We start from the raw sequence: 21,496 nt of genomic DNA, 5'->3' as shown, positions 1-21,496 counted from the left end.
CTATAGCCTCGGCACCTACATATAGCTGAGTTGACTCAGTCATATAGCCTCGGCACCTACATAAAGCTGAGTGACTCAGTCATATAGCCTCGGCACTACATAAAGCTGAGTGACTCAGTCATATAGCCTCGGCACCTACATAAAGCTGAGTGACTCTGTCATATAGCCTCGGCACCTACATATAGCTGAGTGACTCAGTCATATAGCCTCGGCACCTACATAAAGCTGAGTGACTCAGACATATAGCCTCGGCACCTACATAAAGCTGAGTGACTCAGTCATATAGCCTCGGCACCTACATAAAGCTGAGTGACTCAGTCATATAGCCTCGGCACCTACATATAGCTAGTGACTCAGTCATATAGCCTTGGCACCTACATATAGCTAGTGACTCAGTCATATAGCCTCGGCACCTACATATAGCTGAGTGACTCAGTCATATAGCCTCGGCACCTACATATAGCTGAGTGACTCAGTCATATAGCCTTGGCACCTACATAAATCTGAGTGACTCAGTCATATAGCCTCGGCACCTACATAAAGCTGAGTGACTCAGTCATATAGCCTCGGCACCTACATATAGCTAGTGACTCAGTCATATAGCCTCGGCACCTACATATAGCTAGTGACTTAGTCATATAGCCTCGGCACCTACATAAAGCTGAGTGACTTAGTCATATAGCCTCGGCACCTACATAAAGCTGAGTGACTCAGTCATATAGCCTCGGCACCTACATAAAGCTGAGTGACTCAGTCATATAGCCTCGGCACCTACATAAAGCTGAGTGACTCTGTCATATAGCCTCGGCACCTACATATAGCTGAGTGACTCAGTCATATAGCCTCGGCACCTACATAAAGCTGAGTGACTCAGACATATAGCCTCGGCACCTACATAAAGCTGAGTGACTCAGTCATATAGCCTCGGCACCTACATAAAGCTGAGTGACTCAGTCATATAGCCTCGGCACCTACATATAGCTAGTGACTCAGTCATATAGCCTTGGCACCTACATATAGCTAGTGACTCAGTCATATAGCCTCGGCACCTACATATAGCTGAGTGACTCAGTCATATAGCCTCGGCACCTACATATAGCTGAGTGACTCAGTCATATAGCCTTGGCACCTACATAAATCTGAGTGACTCAGTCATATAGCCTCGGCACCTACATAAAGCTGAGTGACTCAGTCATATAGCCTCGGCACCTACATATAGCTAGTGACTCAGTCATATAGCCTCGGCACCTACATATAGCTAGTGACTTAGTCATATAGCCTCGGCACCTACATAAAGCTGAGTGACTTAGTCATATAGCCTCGGCACCTACATAAAGCTGAGTGACTCAGTCATATAGCCTCGGCACCTACATAAAGCTGAGTGGCTCAGACATATAGCCTCGGCACCTACATAAAGCTGAGTGACTCAGTCATATAGCCTCGGCACCTACATATAGCTAGTGACTCTGTCATATAGCCTCGGCACCTACATATAGCTGAGTGACTCAGTCATATAGCCTCGGCACCTACATATAGCTAGTGACTCTGTCATATAGCCTCGGCACCTACATATAGCTAGTGACTCAGTCATATAGCCTCGGCACCTACATATAGCTAGTGACTCAGTCATATAGCCTCGGCACCAACATAAAGCTGAGTGACTCAGTCATATAGCCTCGGCACCTACATATAGCTAGTGACTCAGTCATATAGCCTCGGCACCTACATAAAGCTGAGTGACTCAGTCATATAGCCTCGGCACCTACATAAAGCTGAGTGACTCTGTCATATAGCCTCGGCACCTACATATAGCTGAGTGACTCAGTCATATAGCCTCGGCACCTACATAAAGCTGAGTGACTCAGTCATATAGCCTCGGCACCTACATAAAGCTGAGTGACTCAGTCATATAGCCTCGGCACCTACATAAAGCTGAGTGACTCTGTCATATAGCCTCGACACCTACATATAGCTGAGTGACTCAGTCATATAGCCTCGGCACCTACATAAAGCTGAGTGACTCAGACATATAGCCTCGGCACCTACATAAAGCTGAGTGACTCAGTCATATAGCCTCGGCACCTACATAAAGCTGAGTGACTCAGTCATATAGCCTCGGCACCTACATATAGCTAGTGACTCAGTCATATAGCCTTGGCATCTACATATAGCTAGTGACTCAGTCATATAGCCTCGGCACCCACATATAGCTGAGTGACTCAGTCATATAGCCTTGGCACCTACATAAAGCTGAGTGACTCAGTCATATAGCCTCGGCACCTACATATAGCTAGTGACTCAGTCATATAGCCTCGGCACCTACATATAGCTAGTGACTTAGTCATATAGCCTCGGCACCTACATAAAGCTGAGTGACTTAGTCATATAGCCTCGGCACCTACATAAAGCTGAGTGACTCAGTCATATAGCCTCGGCACCTACATAAAGCTGAGTGACTCAGTCATATAGCCTCGGCACCTACATATAGCTAGTGACTCAGTCATATAGCCTCGGCACCTACATATAGCTGAGTGACTCAGTCATATAGCCTCGGCACCTACATAAAGCTAGTGACTCAGTCATATAGCCTCGGCACCTACATATAGCTAGTGACTCAGTCATATAGCCTCGGCACCTACATATAGCTAGTGACTCAGTCATATAGCCTCGGCACCTACATATAGCTAGTGACTCAGTGATATAGCCTCGGTACCTACATAAAGCTAGTGACTCAGTGATATAGCCTCGGCACCTACATAAAGCTAGTGACTCAGTGATATAGCCTCGGCACCTACATAAAGCTAGTGACTCAGTCATATAGCCTCGGCACCTACATATAGCTAGTGACTCAGTGATATAGCCTCGGCACCTACATATAGCTAGTGACTCACTCATATAGCCTTGGCACCTACATAAAGCTGAGTGACTCAGTCATATAGCCTCGGCACCTACATAAAGCTGAGTGACTCAGTCATATAGCCTCGGCACCTACATATAGCTAGTGACTCAGTCATATAGCCTCGGCACCTACATATAGCTAGTGACTCAGTCATATAGCCTCGGCACCTACATAAAGCTGAGTGACTCAGTCATATAGCCTCGGCACCTACATCAAGCTGAGTGACTCAGTCATATAGCCTCGGCACCTACATATAGCTAGTGACTCAGTCATATAGCCTCGGCAACTACATAAAGCTGAGTGACTTAGTCATATAGCCTCGGCACCTACATAAAGCTGAGTGACTCAGTCATATAGCCTCGGCACCAACATAAAGCTGAGTGACTCAGTCATATAGCCTCGGCACCTACATAAAGCTGAGTGACTCAGTCATATAGCCTCGGCACCTACATATAGCTAGTGACTCAGTCATATAGCCTCGGCACCTACATATAGCTAGTGACTCAGTCATATAGCCTCGGCACCTACATAAAGCTGAGTGACTCAGACATATAGCCTCGGCACCTACATAAAGCTGAGTGACTCAGACATATAGCCTCGGCACCTACATAAAGCTGAGGGACTCAGTCATATAGCCTCGGCACCTACATAAAGCTGAGTGACTCAGTCATATAGCCTCGGCACCTACATATAGCTAGTGACTCAGTCATATAGCCTCGGCACCAACATAAAGCTGAGTGACTCAGTCATATAGCCTCGGCACCTACATATAGCTAGTGACTCAGTCATATAGTCTCGGCACCTACATATAGCTGAGTGACTCAGTCATATAGCCTCGGCACCTACATAAAGCTAGTGACTCAGTCATATAGCCTCGGCACCAACATATAGCTGAGTGACTCAGTCATATAGCCTCGGCACCTACATATAGCTAGTGACTCTGTCATATAGCCTCGGCACCTACATAAAGCTGAGTGACTCAGTCATATAGCCTCGGCACCTACATATAGCTGAGTGACTCAGTCATATAGCCTCGGCACCTACATAAAGCTGAGTGACTCAGTCATATAGCCTCGGCACCTACATATAGCTAGTGACTCAGTCATATAGCCTCGGCACCTACATAAAGCTGAGTGACTCAGTCATATAGCCTCGGCACCTACATATAGCTGAGTGACTCAGTCATATAGCCTCGGCACCTACATATAGCTAGTGACTCTGTCATATAGCCTCGGCACCTACATAAAGCTGAGTGACTCAGTCATATAGCCTCGGCACCTACATATAGCTGAGTGACTCAGTCATATAGCCTCGGCACCTACATAAAGCTGAGTGACTCAGTCATATAGCCTCGGCACCTACATATAGCTGAGTGACTCAGTCATATAGCCTCGGCACCTACATAAAGCTGAGTGACTCAGTCATATAGCCTCGGCACCTACATAAAGCTGAGTGACTCAGTCATATAGCCTCGGCACCTACATATAGCTAGTGACTCAGTCATATAGCCTCGGCACCTACATAAAGCTGAGTGACTTAGTCATATAGCCTCGGCACCTACATAAAGCTGAGTGACTCAGTCATATAGCCTCGGCACCTACATAAAGCTGAGTGACTCAGTCATATAGCCTCGGCACCTACATATAGCTAGTGACTCAGTCATATAGCCTCGGCACCTACATATAGCTGAGTGACTCAGTCATATAGCCTCGGCACCTACATAAAGCTAGTGACTCAGTCATATAGCCTCGGCACCTACATATAGCTAGTGACTCAGTCATATAGCCTCGGCACCTACATATAGCTAGTGACTCAGTCATATAGCCTCGGCACCTACATATAGCTAGTGACTCAGTCATATAGCCTCGGCACCTACATATAGCTAGTGACTTAGTCATATAGCCTCGGCACCTACATAAAGCTGAGTGACTTAGTCATATAGCCTCGGCACCTACATAAAGCTGAGTGACTCAGTCATATAGCCTCGGCACCTACATAAAGCTGAGTGACTCAGTCATATAGCCTCGGCACCTACATATAGCTAGTGACTCAGTCATATAGCCTCGGCACCTACATATAGCTGAGTGACTCAGTCATATAGCCTCGGCACCTACATAAAGCTAGTGACTCAGTCATATAGCCTCGGCACCTACATATAGCTAGTGACTCAGTCATATAGCCTCGGCACCTACATATAGCTAGTGACTCAGTCATATAGCCTCGGCACCTACATATAGCTAGTGACTCAGTGATATAGCCTCGGCACCTACATAAAGCTAGTGACTCAGTGATATAGCCTCGGCACCTACATAAAGCTAGTGACTCAGTGATATAGCCTCGGCACCTACATAAAGCTAGTGACTCAGTCATATAGCCTTGGCACCTACATATAGCTAGTGACTCAGTGATATAGCCTCGGCACCTACATATAGCTAGTGACTCACTCATATAGCCTTGGCACCTACATAAAGCTGAGTGACTCAGTCATATAGCCTCGGCACCTACATAAAGCTGAGTGACTCAGTCATATAGCCTCGGCACCTACATATAGCTAGTGACTCAGTCATATAGCCTCGGCACCTACATATAGCTAGTGACTCAGTCATATAGCCTCGGCACCTACATAAAGCTGAGTGACTCAGTCATATAGCCTCGGCACCTACATCAAGCTGAGTGACTCAGTCATATAGCCTCGGCACCTACATATAGCTAGTGACTCAGTCATATAGCCTCGGCAACTATATAAAGCTGAGTGACTTAGTCATATAGCCTCGGCACCTACATAAAGCTGAGTGACTCAGTCATATAGCCTCGGCACCAACATAAAGCTGAGTGACTCAGTCATATAGCCTCGGCACCTACATAAAGCTGAGTGACTCAGTCATATAGCCTCGGCACCTACATATAGCTAGTGACTCAGTCATATAGCCTCGGCACCTACATATAGCTAGTGACTCAGTCATATAGCCTCGGCACCTACATAAAGCTGAGTGACTCAGACATATAGCCTCGGCACCTACATAAAGCTGAGTGACTCAGACATATAGCCTCGGCACCTACATAAAGCTGAGGGACTCAGTCATATAGCCTCGGCACCTACATAAAGCTGAGTGACTCAGTCATATAGCCTCGGCACCTACATATAGCTAGTGACTCAGTCATATAGCCTCGGCACCAACATAAAGCTGAGTGACTCAGTCATATAGCCTCGGCACCTACATATAGCTAGTGACTCAGTCATATAGTCTCGGCACCTACATATAGCTGAGTGACTCAGTCATATAGCCTCGGCACCTACATAAAGCTAGTGACTCAGTCATATAGCCTCGGCACCAACATATAGCTGAGTGACTCAGTCATATAGCCTCGGCACCTACATATAGCTAGTGACTCTGTCATATAGCCTCGGCACCTACATAAAGCTGAGTGACTCAGTCATATAGCCTCGGCACCTACATATAGCTGAGTGACTCAGTCATATAGCCTCGGCACCTACATAAAGCTGAGTTACTCAGTCATATAGCCTCGGCACCTACATATAGCTAGTGACTCAGTCATATAGCCTCGGCACCTACATAAAGCTGAGTGACTCAGTCATATAGCCTCGGCACCTACATATAGCTGAGTGACTCAGTCATATAGCCTCGGCACCTACATATAGCTAGTGACTCTGTCATATAGCCTCGGCACCTACATAAAGCTGAGTGACTCAGTCATATAGCCTCGGCACCTACATATAGCTGAGTGACTCAGTCATATAGCCTCGGCACCTACATAAAGCTGAGTGACTCAGTCATATAGCCTCGGCACCTACATATAGCTGAGTGACTCAGTCATATAGCCTCGGCACCTACATAAAGCTGAGTGACTCAGTCATATAGCCTCGGCACCTACATAAAGCTGAGTGACTCAGTCATATAGCCTCGGCACCTACATATAGCTAGTGACTCAGTCATATAGCCTCGGCACCTACATAAAGCTGAGTGACTCAGTCATATAGCCTCGGCACCTACATATAGCTGAGTGACTCAGTCATATAGCCTCGGCACCTACATAAAGCTGAGTGACTCAGACATATAGCCTTGGCACCTACATATAGCTGAGTGACTCAGTCATATAGCCTCGGCACCTACATAAAGCTGAGTGACTCAGTCATATAGCCTCGGCACCTACATATAGCTGAGTGACTCAGTCATATAGCCTCGGCACCTACATATAGCTAGTGACTCTGTCATATAGCCTCGGCACCTACATATAGCTGAGTGACTCAGTCATATAGCCTCGGCACCTACATAAAGCTGAGTGACTCAGTCATATAGCCTCGGCACCTACATATAGCTGAGTGACTCAGTCATATAGCCTCGGCACCTACATAAAGCTGAGTGACTCAGTCATATAGCCTCGGCACCTACATCAAGCTGAGTGACTCAGTCATATAGCCTCGGCACCTACATAAAGCTGAGTGACTCAGACATATAGCCTTGGCACCTACATATAGCTGAGTGACTCAGTCATATAGCCTCGGCACCTACATAAAGCTGAGTGACTCAGTCATATAGCCTCGGCACCTACATATAGCTGAGTGACTCAGTCATATAGCCTCGGCACCTACATATAGCTAGTGACTCTGTCATATAGCCTCGGCACCTACATATAGCTGAGTGACTCAGTCATATAGCCTCGGCACCTACATATAGCTGAGTGACTCAGTCATATAGTCTCGGCACCTACATATAGCTGAGTGACTCAGTCATATAGCCTCGGCACCTACATATAGCTGAGTGACTCAGTCATATAGCCTCGGCACCTACATAAAGCTGAGTGACTCAGTCATATAGCCTCGGCACCTACATAAAGCTAGTGACTCAGTCATATAGCCTCGGCACCTACATATAGCTGAGTGACTCAGTCATATAGCCTTGGCACCTACATATAGCTAGTGACTCAGTCATATAGCCTCGGCACCTACATAAAGCTGAGTGACTCAGTCATATAGCCTCGGCACCTACATAAAGCTAGTGACTCAGTCATATAGCCTCGGCACCTACATAAAGCTGAGTGACTCAGTCATATAGCCTCGGCACCTACATATAGCTAGTGACTTAGTCATATAGCCTCGGCACCTACATCAAGCTGAGTGACTCAGTCATATAGCCTCGGCACCTACATATAGCTAGTGACTTAGTCATATAGCCTCGGCACCTACATATAGCTGAGTGACTCAGTCATATAGCCTCGGCACCTACATAAAGCTGAGTGACTCAGTCATATAGCCTCGGCACCTACATAAAGCTGAGTGACTCAGTCATATAGCCTCGGCACCTACATATAGCTAGTGACTCAGTCATATAGCCTCGGCACCTACATAAAGCTGAGTGACTCTGTCATATAGCCTCGGCACCTACATAAAGCTGAGTGACTCTGTCATATAGCCTCGGCACCTACATAAAGCTGAGTGACTCTGTCATATAGCCTCAGCACCTACATATAGCTAGTGACTCAGTCATATAGCCTCGGCACCTACATATAGCTAGTGACTTAGTCATATAGCCTCGGCACCTACATCAAGCTGAGTGACTCAGTCATATAGCCTCGGCACCTACATATAGCTAGTGACTTAGTCATATAGCCTCGGCACCTACATAAAGCTGAGTGACTCAGTCATATAGCCTCGGCACCTACATATAGCTAGTGACTCAGTCATATAGCCTCGGCACCTACATAAAGCTGAGTGACTCAGTCATATAGCCTCGGCACCTACATATAGCTAGTGACTCAGTCATATAGCCTCGGCACCTACATATAGCTGAGTGACTTAGACATTCATGACTTTGGATCAAAGTAAATAAGTGCCAACATTCTAAGTCTTTAATATAGAAACGTTCTGGTTGCCCTTTTGTTGGTTTTTCTCCCTCTAAAAACAGAAATAAATCATTCTAAATAACTGGCTTTTTTACAAATTGGTAAGAATGTCTCACCCCATGTTCAAGAATGGCCTTTTTCTCGCTCACTCTAAGTTATTTGAAAATGAAATCATTTCCAAAATATAGTTTTTTTAAACAAATTGATTATTAATTCATTTAGAATGATATAAAAGCCCCTTAGATATTTTCACAGATCAGATTTGCCCTAATATAAAATGCCCCTTAGATATTAATTTAGAATACTCCAATCCTCTAAATGTAATTATTGTTGGAGAGTCACGTCATTGAAAAAAAAAAAATCCGATATACTGGTGGTCTACCATAGGCGACATGAGTCTCACTAGTGTTGAGTAATGTGGTGTAGGTCTTATTTATTTGAAGAGCATATTGAAGTTAGAAGGAACACGATTTGAAGCAATAGTCTACAACTATTTTAGCACCGTTTCGCGCTGCTCTGAGACAAGCATGGGGACTGGTCTTGATAAATCAAGAGATTTTTACTTTCACTATCTCCATTGGGGAGATGATCATGGTTAGACTACAATTAGGGTGTGGAAATGTTATGCTCGTTGTACAGTAGCCTACTCCTGACTGTCACTTTGTACTGTCTCAGAGCTCCATGGACAATTCCTTTGAACTCATGGCTTGGTTTTTGCTCTGACATGCACTGTCAACTGTGGGACCTTATATAGACAGGTGTGTGCATTTCCAAATGACGTCCAAACAACTGAATTTACCACAGTTGGACTCCAAGTTGTAGAATCATCTCAGTGATGATCAATGGAAACAGGATGCACCTGAGCTCTTATGTAAATAAGGTATTTCTGTTTTTGTTTTGAATACATATCCTATTTCTAAATACCTGTTTTTGCTTTGTCATTATGGGGTATTGTGTGTAGATTGATGAGGGAAAATTATAATTTAATCAATTTTAGAATAAGGCTGTAATGTAAAAAAAATAACGGTCTCAATACGTATGTATATATATACACACTACCGTTCAAAAGTTTTGGGTCACTTAAAAATGTCCTTGTTTTTGAAAGAAAAGCAAATTGATCAGAAATACAGTGTAGGCATTGTTAATGTTGTAAATGACGATTGTAGCTGAAAATGGCAGATTTTTTATGGAATATCTACATAAGCGTACAGAGGCCCATTATCATTATCGATATACAGTACCAAGGTGGCATAGCAGTTCAGACGTCTTTTGTCTTTTGTCCTCGTCTTGTCGTGTCCTGTATATATATATATTTACAACTTTTTCACATACATTTTATTTTTATTTTCCATCAACTCATCTTCAAAACACTCTCCTGCAACCCGCCTCACCAATGTATATTTATAAAAAAGTATTATTTACCTCAGATCTGAAATCCTCCAAGAAGCTAGCCAGAAACTCCAAGAAGCTAGCCTGAAACTAGCCAGAAGCTAATCCAGAAGCTAGTTCAGAAGCTAGTTAGCTCCTTTACTGGCAAATCGTTAGTATTCAGCTAACCACGGTTTGTGGTCATCAGCTATCCTTTAGCCCAAAAATCTATCGCCAGTTCTGTACGGCGCAGCGCGGCTCGGAACGGAACATACCGGACCAATTTTTCTCTCCATGTCCCTGGATTTCGACTGGCTCCTGAACGCCCATCTGCGGCCTGCTAACCGTTAGCTGTCTTACCGGCTGCTATCTGAATAGACAATCGGACATTTTTTAAATTTTTTATATATATATTTTTTTTATTATTATTATTATGTTTTCTTCTTGGGCCTCTATAACTATATCTATTGTTTTTATTTTTGTTGTTGTTGTGTGATTTGGATTAATCCCCTCTACCACACGGAACCCCACTAATCTACTGACGGAACGCAAGAGGTAGCTAACAACAGACCTCCATCCTATGCTAGCTTGCTACCGATGCCCTGGCTAGCTGTCTAAATCACCAACCAACCTCTCCACTCACCGGACCCTTTTGATCACTCGACTAAGCATGCCTCTCCTTAATGTCAATATGTCTTGTCCATTTCTGTTCTGGTTAGTGTTTATTGGCTTATTTCACTGTAGAGCCTCTAGTCCTGCTCACTATACCTTATCCAACCTATTAGTTCCACCACCCACACATGCAATGACATCTCCTGGTTTCAACGATGTTTCTAGAGACAATATCTCTCTCTTCATCACTCAATACCTAGGTTTACCTCCACTGTATTCACATCCTACCATACATTTGTCTGTACATTATACCTTGATGCTATTTTATCGCCCCCAGAAACCTCCTTTTACTCTATGTTCCAGACGTTCTAGACGACCAATTCTCATAGCTTTTAGCCGTACCCTTATTCTACTCCTCCTATGTTCCTCTGGCGATGTAGAGGTGAATCCAGGCCCTGCAGTGCCTAGCTCCACTCCTATTCCCCAGGCGCTCTCTTTTGACGACTTCTGTAACCGTAATAGCCTTGGTTTCATGCATGTTAACATTAGAAGCCTCCTCCCTAAGTTTGTTCTATTCACTGCTTTAGCACACTCTGCCAACCCGGATGTTCTAGCTGTGTCTGAATCCTGGCTTAGGAAGACCACCAAAAACTCAGACATTTTAATTCCAAACTACAACATTTTCAGACAAGATAGAACTGCCAAAGGGGGCGGTGTTGCAATCTACTGCAAAGATAGCCTGCAGAGTTCTGTCCTACTATCCAGGTCTGTACCCAAACAATTTGAACTTCTACTTTTAAAAATCCACCTCTCTAAAAACAAGTCTCTCACCGTTGCCGCCTGCTATAGACCACCCTCTGCCCCCAGCTGTGCTCTGGACACCATATGTGAACTGATTGCCCCCCATCTATCTTCAGAGTTCGTGCTGCTAGGCGACCTAAACTGGAACATGCTTAACACCCCAGCCATCCTACAATCTAAACTTGATGCCCTCAATCTCACACAAATTATCAATGAACCTACCAGGTACCTCTCCAAAACCTTAAACACGGGCACCCTCATAGATATCATCCTAACCAACTTCCCCTCTAAATACACCTCTGCTGTCTTCAACCAAGATCTCAGCGATCACTGCCTCATTGCCTGCATCCGTAATGGGTCAGCGGTCAAACGACCGCCACTCATCACTGTAAAACGCTCCCTGAAACACTTCTGCGAGCAGGCCTTTCTAATCGACCTGGCCGGGGTATCCTGGAAGGATATTGATCTCATCCCGTCAGTAGAGGATGCCTGGATATTTTTTTAAAATGCCTTCCTAACCATCCTAAATAAACATGCCCCATTCAAGAAATTTAGAACCAGGAACAGATATAGCCCTTGGTTCTCCCCAGACCTGACTGCCCTTAACCAACACAAAAACATCCTATGGCGTTCTGCATTAGCATCGAACAGCCCCCGTGATATGCAGCTGTTCAGGGAAGCTAGAAATCATTATACACAGGCAGTTAGAAAAGCCAAGGCTAGCTTTTTCAAGCAGAAATTTGCTTCCTGCAACACTAACTGGGAGTTCTGGAACACCTCCTCCCAGCTGCCCACTGCACTGAAGATAGGAAACACTGTCACCACTGATAAATCCACCATAATTGAGAATTTCAATAAGCATTTTTCTACGGCTGGCCATGCTTTCCACCTGGCTACTCCTACCCCGGACAACAGCACTGCACCCCCAACAGCAACTCGCCCAAGCCTTCCCCATTTCTCCTTCTCCCAAATCCATTCAGCTGATGTTCTGAAAGAGCTGCAAAATCTGGACCCCTACAAATCAGCCGGGCTAGACAATCTGGACCCTTTCTTTCTAAAATTATCTGCCGAAATTGTTGCCACCCCTATTACTAGCCTGTTCAACCTCTCTTTCGTGTCGTCTGAGATTCCCAAAGATTGGAAAGCAGCTGCGGTCATCCCCCTCTTCAAAGGGGGGGACACTCTTGACCCAAACTGCTACAGACCTATATCTATCCTACCGTGCCTTTCTAAGGTCTTCGAAAGCCAAGTCAACAAACAGATTACCGACCATTTCGAATCTCACCATACCTTCTCTGCTATGCAATCTGGTTTCAGAGCTGGTCATGGGTGCACCTCAGCCACGCTCAAGGTCCTAAACGATATCTTAACCGCCATCGATAAGAAACATTACTGTGCAGCCGTATTCATTGATCTGGCCAAGGCTTTCGACTCTGTCAATCACCATATCCTCATCGGCAGACTCGACAGCCTTGGTTTCTCAAATGATTGCCTCGCCTGGTTCACCAACTACTTCTCTGATAGAGTTCAGTGTGTCAAGTCGGAGGGTCTGCTGTCCGGACCTCTGGCAGTCTCTATGGGGGTGCCACAGGGTTCAATTCTTGGACCGACTCTCTTCTCTGTATACATCAATGAGGTCGCTCTTGCTGCTGGTGAGTCCCTGATCCACCTCTACGCAGACGACACCATTCTGTATACTTCCGGCCCTTCTCTGGACACTGTGTTAACAACCCTCCAGGCAAGCTTCAATGCCATACAACTCTCTTTCCGTGGCCTCCAATTGCTCTTGAATGCAAGTAAAACTAAATGCATGCTCTTCAACCGATCGCTGCCTGCACCTACCCGCCTGTCCAACATCACTACTCTGGACGGCTCTGACTTAGAATACGTGGACAACTACAAATACTTAGGTGTCTGGTTAGATTGTAAACTCTCCTTCCAGACCCATATCAAACATCTCCAATCCAAAGTTAAATCTAGAATTGGCTTCCTATTTCGCAACAAAGCATCCTTCACTCATGCTGCCAAACATACCCTTGTAAAACTGACCATCCTACCAATCCTCGACTTTGGCGATGTCATTTACAAAATAGCCTCCAATACCCTACTCAACAAATTGGATGCAGTCTATCACAGTGCAATCCGTTTTATCACCAAAGCCCCATATACTACCCACCATTGCGACCTGTACGCTCTCGTTGGCTGGCCCTCGCTTCATACTCGTCGCCAAACCCACTGGCTCCATGTCATCTACAAGACCCTGCTAGGTAAAGTCCCCCCTTATCTCAGCTCGCTGGTCACCATAGCATCTCCCACCTGTAGCACACGCTCCAGCAGGTATATCTCTCTAGTCACCCCCAAAACCAATTCTTTCTTTGGCCGCCTCTCCTTCCAGTTCTCTGCTGCCAATGACTGGAACGAACTACAAAAATCTCTGAAACTGGAAACACTTATCTCCCTCACTAGCTTTAAGCACCAACTGTCAGAGCAGCTCACAGATTACTGCACCTGTACATAGCCCACCTATAATTTAGCCCAAACAACTACCTCTTTCCCAACTGTATTTAATTTTTATTAATTTATTTATTTTGCTCCTTTGCACCCCATTATTTTTTTTATTTCTACTTTGCACATTCTTCCATTGCAAAACTACCATTCCAGTATTTTACTTGCTATATTGTATTTACTTTGCCATCTTGGCCTTTTTTGCCTTTACCTCCCTTCTCACCTCATTTGCTCACATTGTATATAGACTTGTTTATACTGCATTATTGACTGTAAAATAAAAATAAATAAAAATCAGCAACCATCACTCCTGTGGCAAGTCCAAGTTTATCGTTTTGAAAGGCTAATCGGTCATTAGAAAACCCTTTTGCAATTATGTTAGCACAGCTGAAAACTGTAGTTTTGATGAAAGAAGCAATAAAACTGGCCTTCTTTTGACTAGTTGAGTATCTGGAGCCTCAGTATTTGTGGGTTCGATTACAGGCTCAAAATGGATAGAAACAAAGGACCTTCTTCTGAAACTCGTCAGTCTATTCTTGTTCTGAGAAATGAAGGCTATTCCATGTGAGAATGTTGACAAGAAACGGAAGATCATGTACAACGCTGTGTACTTCTCCCTTCACATAACAGCACAAACTGGCTCTAACCAGAATAGAAAGAGCAGTGGGAGGCCCCGATACACAACTGAGCAAGAGGACAAGTACATTAGAGTGTCTAGCTTGAGAAACAGACACCTCACAAGTCCTCAGCTGGCAGCTTCATTAAATACTACCCGCAAAACACCAGTCTCGACGTCAACAGTCAAGAGGCAACTCCAGGATGCTGGCCTTCTAGGCAGAGTTGCAAAGAAAAAGCCATATCTCAGACTGGCCAATAAAAAGAAAAGATTAAGATGGGCAAAAGAACACAGACACTGGACAGGAACTCGAAGGGCAGCATCCCGGAGTCGCCTCTTCACTGTTGACGTTGAGACTCTGTACAATGTCTACACTGTATTTCTGATCAATTTGATGTTATTTTAATGGACAAAAACAGGGTAATTTCTATGTGACCCCAATCTTTTGAATGGTTGTGTACATACTGAACAAAAATATAAACACAACAAGTGTTGGTTCCATGTTTCATGAGCTGAAGTAAAATATTCCATAAATGTTCCATATGCACAAAAACATATTTCTCTGGTGCTGAGGAGTATTTCTGTCTGTAGCCCTTTTGAGTGGAAAAACTCATTCTGATTGGCTGGGCCTGGCTCCCAAGTGGGTGGGTCTATGCCCTCCCAGGCCCACCAATGGCTGCGCCCTAAAATCTAAATAAAGGTGCTTAGCCAATAGAACATAACTGAGCGCATTTGTGGAGTTAGCTGATGAGCGCAACTTGTTTTATGACCATTTTGAATCTATTAAAAAATAAGTGCACTAAATGGTGCTGAAGGTTTCAAAAGCAGGTGACGATTACAAGAGGGGACCATTTCATGCTTCAACAGATGCAGTAAAACATCAGTGAGAGGAAGGACGTGCTAGCCTGAGTCCAGATATGTTAGTGAGAGGAAGGACGTGCTAGCCTGAGTCCAGATATGTTAGTGAGAGGAAGGACGTGCTAGCCTGAGTCCAGATATGTTAGTGAGAGGAAGGACGTGCTAGCCTGAGTCCAGATATGTTAGTGAGAGGAAGGACGTGAACTTTCAACCAAGTGATTATAGGACGCAGTTGGAAGATTGTTCAAGAAGGGGATGGGATGCTAGCCTGAGTCCAGATATGTTAGTGCTGTTCTGCCGTCTCTTAATTTCTATCACTGTCACACCGCACACAGATCTGGGGTCAGGTTAGATGGTGTTACTTGTGCAGCCAGGTCAGTTGTTTTGGAATGACAGGTGGTCACGGTGGCATGGCTCCATAGAAGCAGGTCATGCATGGGCGCTCCCACAATCTTGCTACGGCCAATCACCACAGCGTTCTTCCCTGCCACTGACGTGCCTATACGTGCAGACACAATTGGGGACCATTACACATTGCTCCATTTTATTCTCACACATACACATACTTGGCAATTTTCAAGTAATGATTTTTTAAATTATTACGTACATTTTTATTTTATAATGTTATATAATGTAAATATTGTCAGGTCCGGTCATACGGTATGATACATTTATCAATAAGGCACAAACCCAATTAAGACCCTGACAAGCATCCTAAACAAGGAAAACTGCGTTTAAGTATCCAGTTTCGTGCTTATGTGCGTTTCAAGGGAAGTGTTTGTGTATCGTTCGGCTACCTACTATACAATAATCTCCATGGCAACAATAAGAGGTGAGTGACCCTCACCTGTCTGACTAATGAGCTTCATGCAGCCTTTAGGAGTACAGGGGATGAAACAGTCCCCCAGATCCCCCCGAGAGAGCTTCCCCGCGTTGATACTGGTCAGCCTGAGAACACACACACACATACAAATCTATAGTCTCACATTTCACATGCAAAGGATGCTAAGGAATAGGTAGCATCTCTCTCTCTCTTGATCTCCCACCCCACACTCTCGCTCTCTATAAAACACACACACACAATCAAACAAACAATGCCAACTGTGCCAGACACACACACTTCCATAAACTGAGAGCTTCCGGAAATGTTCTAAACTTCCAATCGGCGGAAGGTATTTTGGGGACATGGATTGATATTGGGGCCTCCTCTGACTTTGTGTCATAGTTTATACGACCTGCAGAACAAATCACTACTGCCCTAAGATGTGGACAAGGAATCAATTGTACTCATCACTTGCCTAAATTGGACCAGCTCGTCTAAATTGGACCAGCTTGTCTAAATTGGACCAGCTTGTCTAAATTGGACCAGCTTATTTTCCAAGCTCTCCCACAGTGTGAGAAATGACTTGTACAACTCTGCCTAAACACTATCCAAACCCCTTCAAAGAGTCCACTCTGTCACCTCCAACAAATCTTACTGATGCGCTAGCTCAATATATTTGCTCTAGTTCCACACCAGTGCTTGAATCAAACGGCTGTGTACACACAAAAAAAAAGATACTACACTATTTGCCCTTAGGAGGTCTGCGTCCTGAATGGCACCAAATTCCCTTTATAGTGCAATTATTTTGACCAGATGCCAAAATGGCCATGACCATAGAAGTTGGGAGTTGTTTTTTTTTTGGGGGGGGGGGGGGGGGGTCATAGTGGTGGTGGTGTTTGTGTGTTGGGTGGGGAAACGCTTATTATTATTTTATTTAAAAAACATTTTTTAACCTTTATTTAACTAGGCAAGTCAGTTAAGAACACATTCTTATTTACAATGACGGCCTAGGAGCAGTGGGTTAACTGCCTGGTCAGGGGCAGAACAACGGATTTTTACCTTGTCAGCATTATGACCAATAAACATATATTTTATATGTTTACGATATTTACAGCTGACAGACTTATCTTTTGCTCAGAAACTGAAGAACAATTAAACTATAAGTAGAGACTGATTTCAGCAGGTCATGTTACTCTCAAGACAGGTCAACAGCGTCCATTGTGCTAATAGGCTGCTGGATTGCAAGTGCAGTAAAATGACTCTTTTGCTCAAATTAGGTTTGTCCCTCAAATATAAATAACTACACACTGTGTTAATATCGAACTATTTCTTAAGTGTAAAAAAGTCAACGATTGATTACTTAAAAACCCTGGTGACAAACAGCTCCTCACTGCCACTATGAGCTTATTGTGAAAGGTGTGACCGTGTAAGCTAATAGTAACAGTAGCAACAGAAGTAACAGTAGGCCTACTACTCACAGTACAAACAATAGTAATAGTATGTTTCAATGTTAATATCAATAGTAGCATACAGGGGTTGGAACCGGTTCAGGGAACAGAACTGAAAACTGGAAAAGAAAGGCATCAACAAACAGGACCAGAACCCGGTACGAAAGTGATCTATACTGTTCTGGAAAATAACTGTTATTTTAAAAGCATGTGAACCGGTTAATAAAGTATTTGATCCATTTCTTTCTAGTCCCACAAAAAAATGCAACAAAGCACCTATGCAAAGCCCTCCCTTTTTGTCAATCAGAAACGTATTCCATCGTCTGCCTGCCAGCTGAAAATCTTGCTAATATGTGTGCGTGGAGGCTATCTACCCATCCCCCTCCGAAACATAGCAGTAGCCTACTGATGTTACAAACGTGATTCAGAAGATCCGGAGCGTGATTTTTAATTAGAGAAGAATGGATGAACCATTCCAGTGCTAGTTAGGGATACTATAGTTATCACATGTCACATTAGATCCATTATCTACAAAAAGGTAAGAAGAGTTTTTAATTTTGGTGCCGCTCTGCACACACACGCTTGTTAGCTAGCTAGCTTCTCTGGTCCAACATTAAGCCAACTCTGAAGTTAAAAAACATTCAAAGTTCCTCCATAAAAGCCATAGGTAGAATTCTGTGGGCCTAATTCAGAGAGTGCATGTCATCACAAGATGCCCAGTGCTTTCAAGCAAAGCCTTCTCGTCCACCCTCTCGCTCTTTCCCCACCCGCAAAATCTCAGCTGCATCTTGTGCCTGACACTTGTCTTTCCATCATGGTTGTAAACAACTCACTGAGCTATAGCTTGTCTGCTCCATAGCACACTGCATGGTTGGTGAAGTAATTTAATGTTGAGCTAAATGTAAAGAAAAGAGAAGGATTTCAGAGGTTTAAAAAGGACAGAAAGGAACTACATGAACTTTATTTTTTGGGGGAGTTCGAACTTGTTCAGAACTTTATTTTGCTGGTCGAAACGGGAAAAAAATAACAATGTTTTTGTTCAGAACAAAACAACTGGAAAATGATTTAGGTTCCAACCCCTAGTAGCACATGCAGGCTCCGTGTGAGAGTTGTCACTTACCCATCCACATCCTTTTCTGGGGCCACGGCATTAGTCACCTTCTCTGTGTCCATGGGGTTGATAGAGTCCAGTGGCAGCTGGACAATGAGGCCGTGGACCTCCAGGTTCTCATTGACCTCTACAATTCTACGGAGGACCTGTGCAGGCCAAGGTTTTAGAGTGGTGGTCAGGGATTGGTGAAGAAGTGCTAGTACAGAATAACAACATAGCCCTATTATTAAAATAATATCAAACTTGTTTAAAAGTTCATATCTGAGGAGTATTCACAATATCAAACTTGCTTGATTTTTTATATTTCAAATGCTTTTCAAGGCCTGTCTTTTTTTTGCTTAGGTACAGGATTCAATGCCCCTCTTACGCAAATGTGCCAAATGTTGTATCCATATCTATGTTATATTTTAGATGCTCCTTGTTCAGGCTCTTCCCACTGGTCACAAACATCAATTCAACGTCTATTCCACGTTGGTTCAACGTATCTTCATTGAAATGATGTAGAAACAACATTGATTCAACCAGTGTGTTCCAAGTAGGTTGAAATACACACACTACTCTGGCCGTATAGGGGCATGTACAATACCAGTCAAACGTTTGGCACACCTACTCATTCAAGGGTTTTTCTTTATTTTGACTATTTTCTACAACTAACAACAATTTTCTAGTAACCAAAAAAGTGTTAAACAAATCAAAATATAGTTTATATTTGAGATTTTTCAAAGGAGCCACCCTTTGCCTTGATAACAGCTTTGTACACTCTTGGCATTCTCTCAACCAGCTTCAACTGGAATGCTTTTTCAAGAGTCCTGAAGGAGTTCCCACATATGCTGAGCACCTTTCCTGCTTTTCCTTCACTCTGCTTTCCAACTAATCCCAAACCATCTCAAATGGGTTGAGGTCGGGGATTGTGGAGGCCAGGTCACCTGATGCAGCACTCCATCACTCTCCTTCTTGGTCAACTAGCCCTTACACAGCCTGGAGGTGTGTTGGGTCATTGTCCTGTTGAAAAACAAATGATAGTCCCACTAACGGCAAGCCAGATGGGATGGTGTATCGCTGCAGAATGCTGTGGTAGCCATGCTGGTTAAGTGTGCCTTGAGTTCTAAATAAATCACTGACAGTGTCACCAGAAAAGCACCCCCACACCATCATTATGCTTCACGGTGGGAACCACACATGCAGAGATTATCCGTTCACCTACTCTGCATCTCTCAAAGAAACGACGGTTGGACCCTAAGATCTCACATTTGGACTCATCAGACCAAAGGACAGATTTCTAATGTCCACTGCTCATGTTTCTTGGCCCAAGCAAGTCTCTTCTTATTATTGGTGTCCTTTAGTAGTGGTTTCTTTGCAGTTATTTGACCATGAAGGCCTGATTCACTTATTTGGGCTGAGATTTCTGATGCTGGTAACTCTGTTGAACTTATCCTCTGCAGCCGAGTTAACTCTGGGTCTTCCTTTCCTGTGGCGGTCCTCATGAGAGCCAGTTTCATCATAGCGCTTGATGGTTTTTGCATCTGCACTTGAAGAAACTTTCAAAGTTCTTCAAATTTTCCGCATTGAATGACCTTCATGTCTTAAAGCAATGATGTACTGTCATTTCTCCTTGCTTAATTGAGCTGTTCTTCCCATAATATGGACATGGTCTTTTACCAAATAGGGCTATCTTCTGTATACCACCCCTACTTTGTCACAACTGATTAGCCAAACGCATTAAGAAGGAAATAAATTCCACAAATTAACTTTTATCCATGTGACTACCTCATGAACTGGTTGTGATAATGCCAATATTGTGCAAAGCTGTTGTCACACCAGCCTTCCCTTTGGCTCCCCCTCCTGTCCAACTCAGGCATTCGGTGTCGCCGGCCTTCTAGCTGCTGGCGAACCTACTGCTGGAAAACGCCTTTCACTCATCAACCCTGGACTTGTCTCGTCATCATTACACACACCTGGTTCCAATCCCCACTCTATCACTGTATACATACTCCCTCTGCCATTTGTCTTTGTCAGTCATTGCAACTGTGACTTGTTTTCCTGAGCGGAATCTCTCCTACTATTTCCTGAATGCTTTATATTTTGCACTTTGGGTTCACCCTGTGCCTTTTTGTTTCTGAAGATGTATTTTTTCACAACAGCATTTAGGTTTCTTCCCGCTTTTATCTATGTTGTTAAAATAAACTCAGTAGTACTAAACCTGCGACTGCCTCCTGCCTACTCCTCTCTACTACCACAGTGACAGCTGTCATCATGGCTACTTTGAAGAATCTCAAATATAAAATCAATGTAGATTTTTTTTAACGCTTTTTTTGGTACCTAAATGATTCCATATGTGTTATTTCATAGTTGTGATGTCTTCACTACTACTCTACAATGTAGAAAATAGTACAAATAAAGAAAAGCCTTGAATCAGTAGGTGTGTCCAAACTTTTATCAAAACATAACATGGATGTAGTGGCTGTACTTCTTACCTCATCCTCTGTTGCAGTCTTTGGCAGTCTGACATGGCTGGCATTGATTCCAATCTATAGAAATGGTGGCAGTGATTAGCATTCTCATTGCAAGTATACATCAAATAGCTAGCATGTGT

At 44.0% G+C, this 21,496-nt stretch overlaps 1 protein-coding gene across 5 annotated transcripts in view; it reads right to left on the bottom strand.

Annotated features, from left to right (window-relative positions):
- Positions 1-21,496, bottom strand: part of LOC109880233 (C-1-tetrahydrofolate synthase, cytoplasmic) — a 73,322-nt gene that overhangs the window by 47,673 nt on the left and 4,153 nt on the right. For all 5 annotated transcript variants that reach the window (XM_031800341.1, XM_031800342.1, XM_020472460.2 and 2 more), the window contains exons 5-8: positions 21,378-21,431; positions 18,913-19,049; positions 16,369-16,469; positions 15,884-16,020 (exon numbers count right to left, since the gene is read on the bottom strand). In XM_031800341.1, the coding sequence (XP_031656201.1) occupies positions 15,884-16,020; positions 16,369-16,469; positions 18,913-19,049; positions 21,378-21,431 (429 nt within the window). The remainder of the gene's footprint in view (positions 1-15,883; positions 16,021-16,368; positions 16,470-18,912; positions 19,050-21,377; positions 21,432-21,496) is intronic.

The sequence above is a fragment of the Oncorhynchus kisutch genome, linkage group LG21, assembly GCF_002021735.2.
Source record: "Oncorhynchus kisutch isolate 150728-3 linkage group LG21, Okis_V2, whole genome shotgun sequence".
Classification (NCBI taxonomy): Eukaryota; Metazoa; Chordata; class Actinopteri; order Salmoniformes; family Salmonidae; genus Oncorhynchus; species Oncorhynchus kisutch.
The sequence above is the reverse complement of the archived record's forward strand: the minus strand, read 5'-3'. Positions and strand labels throughout refer to the sequence as shown.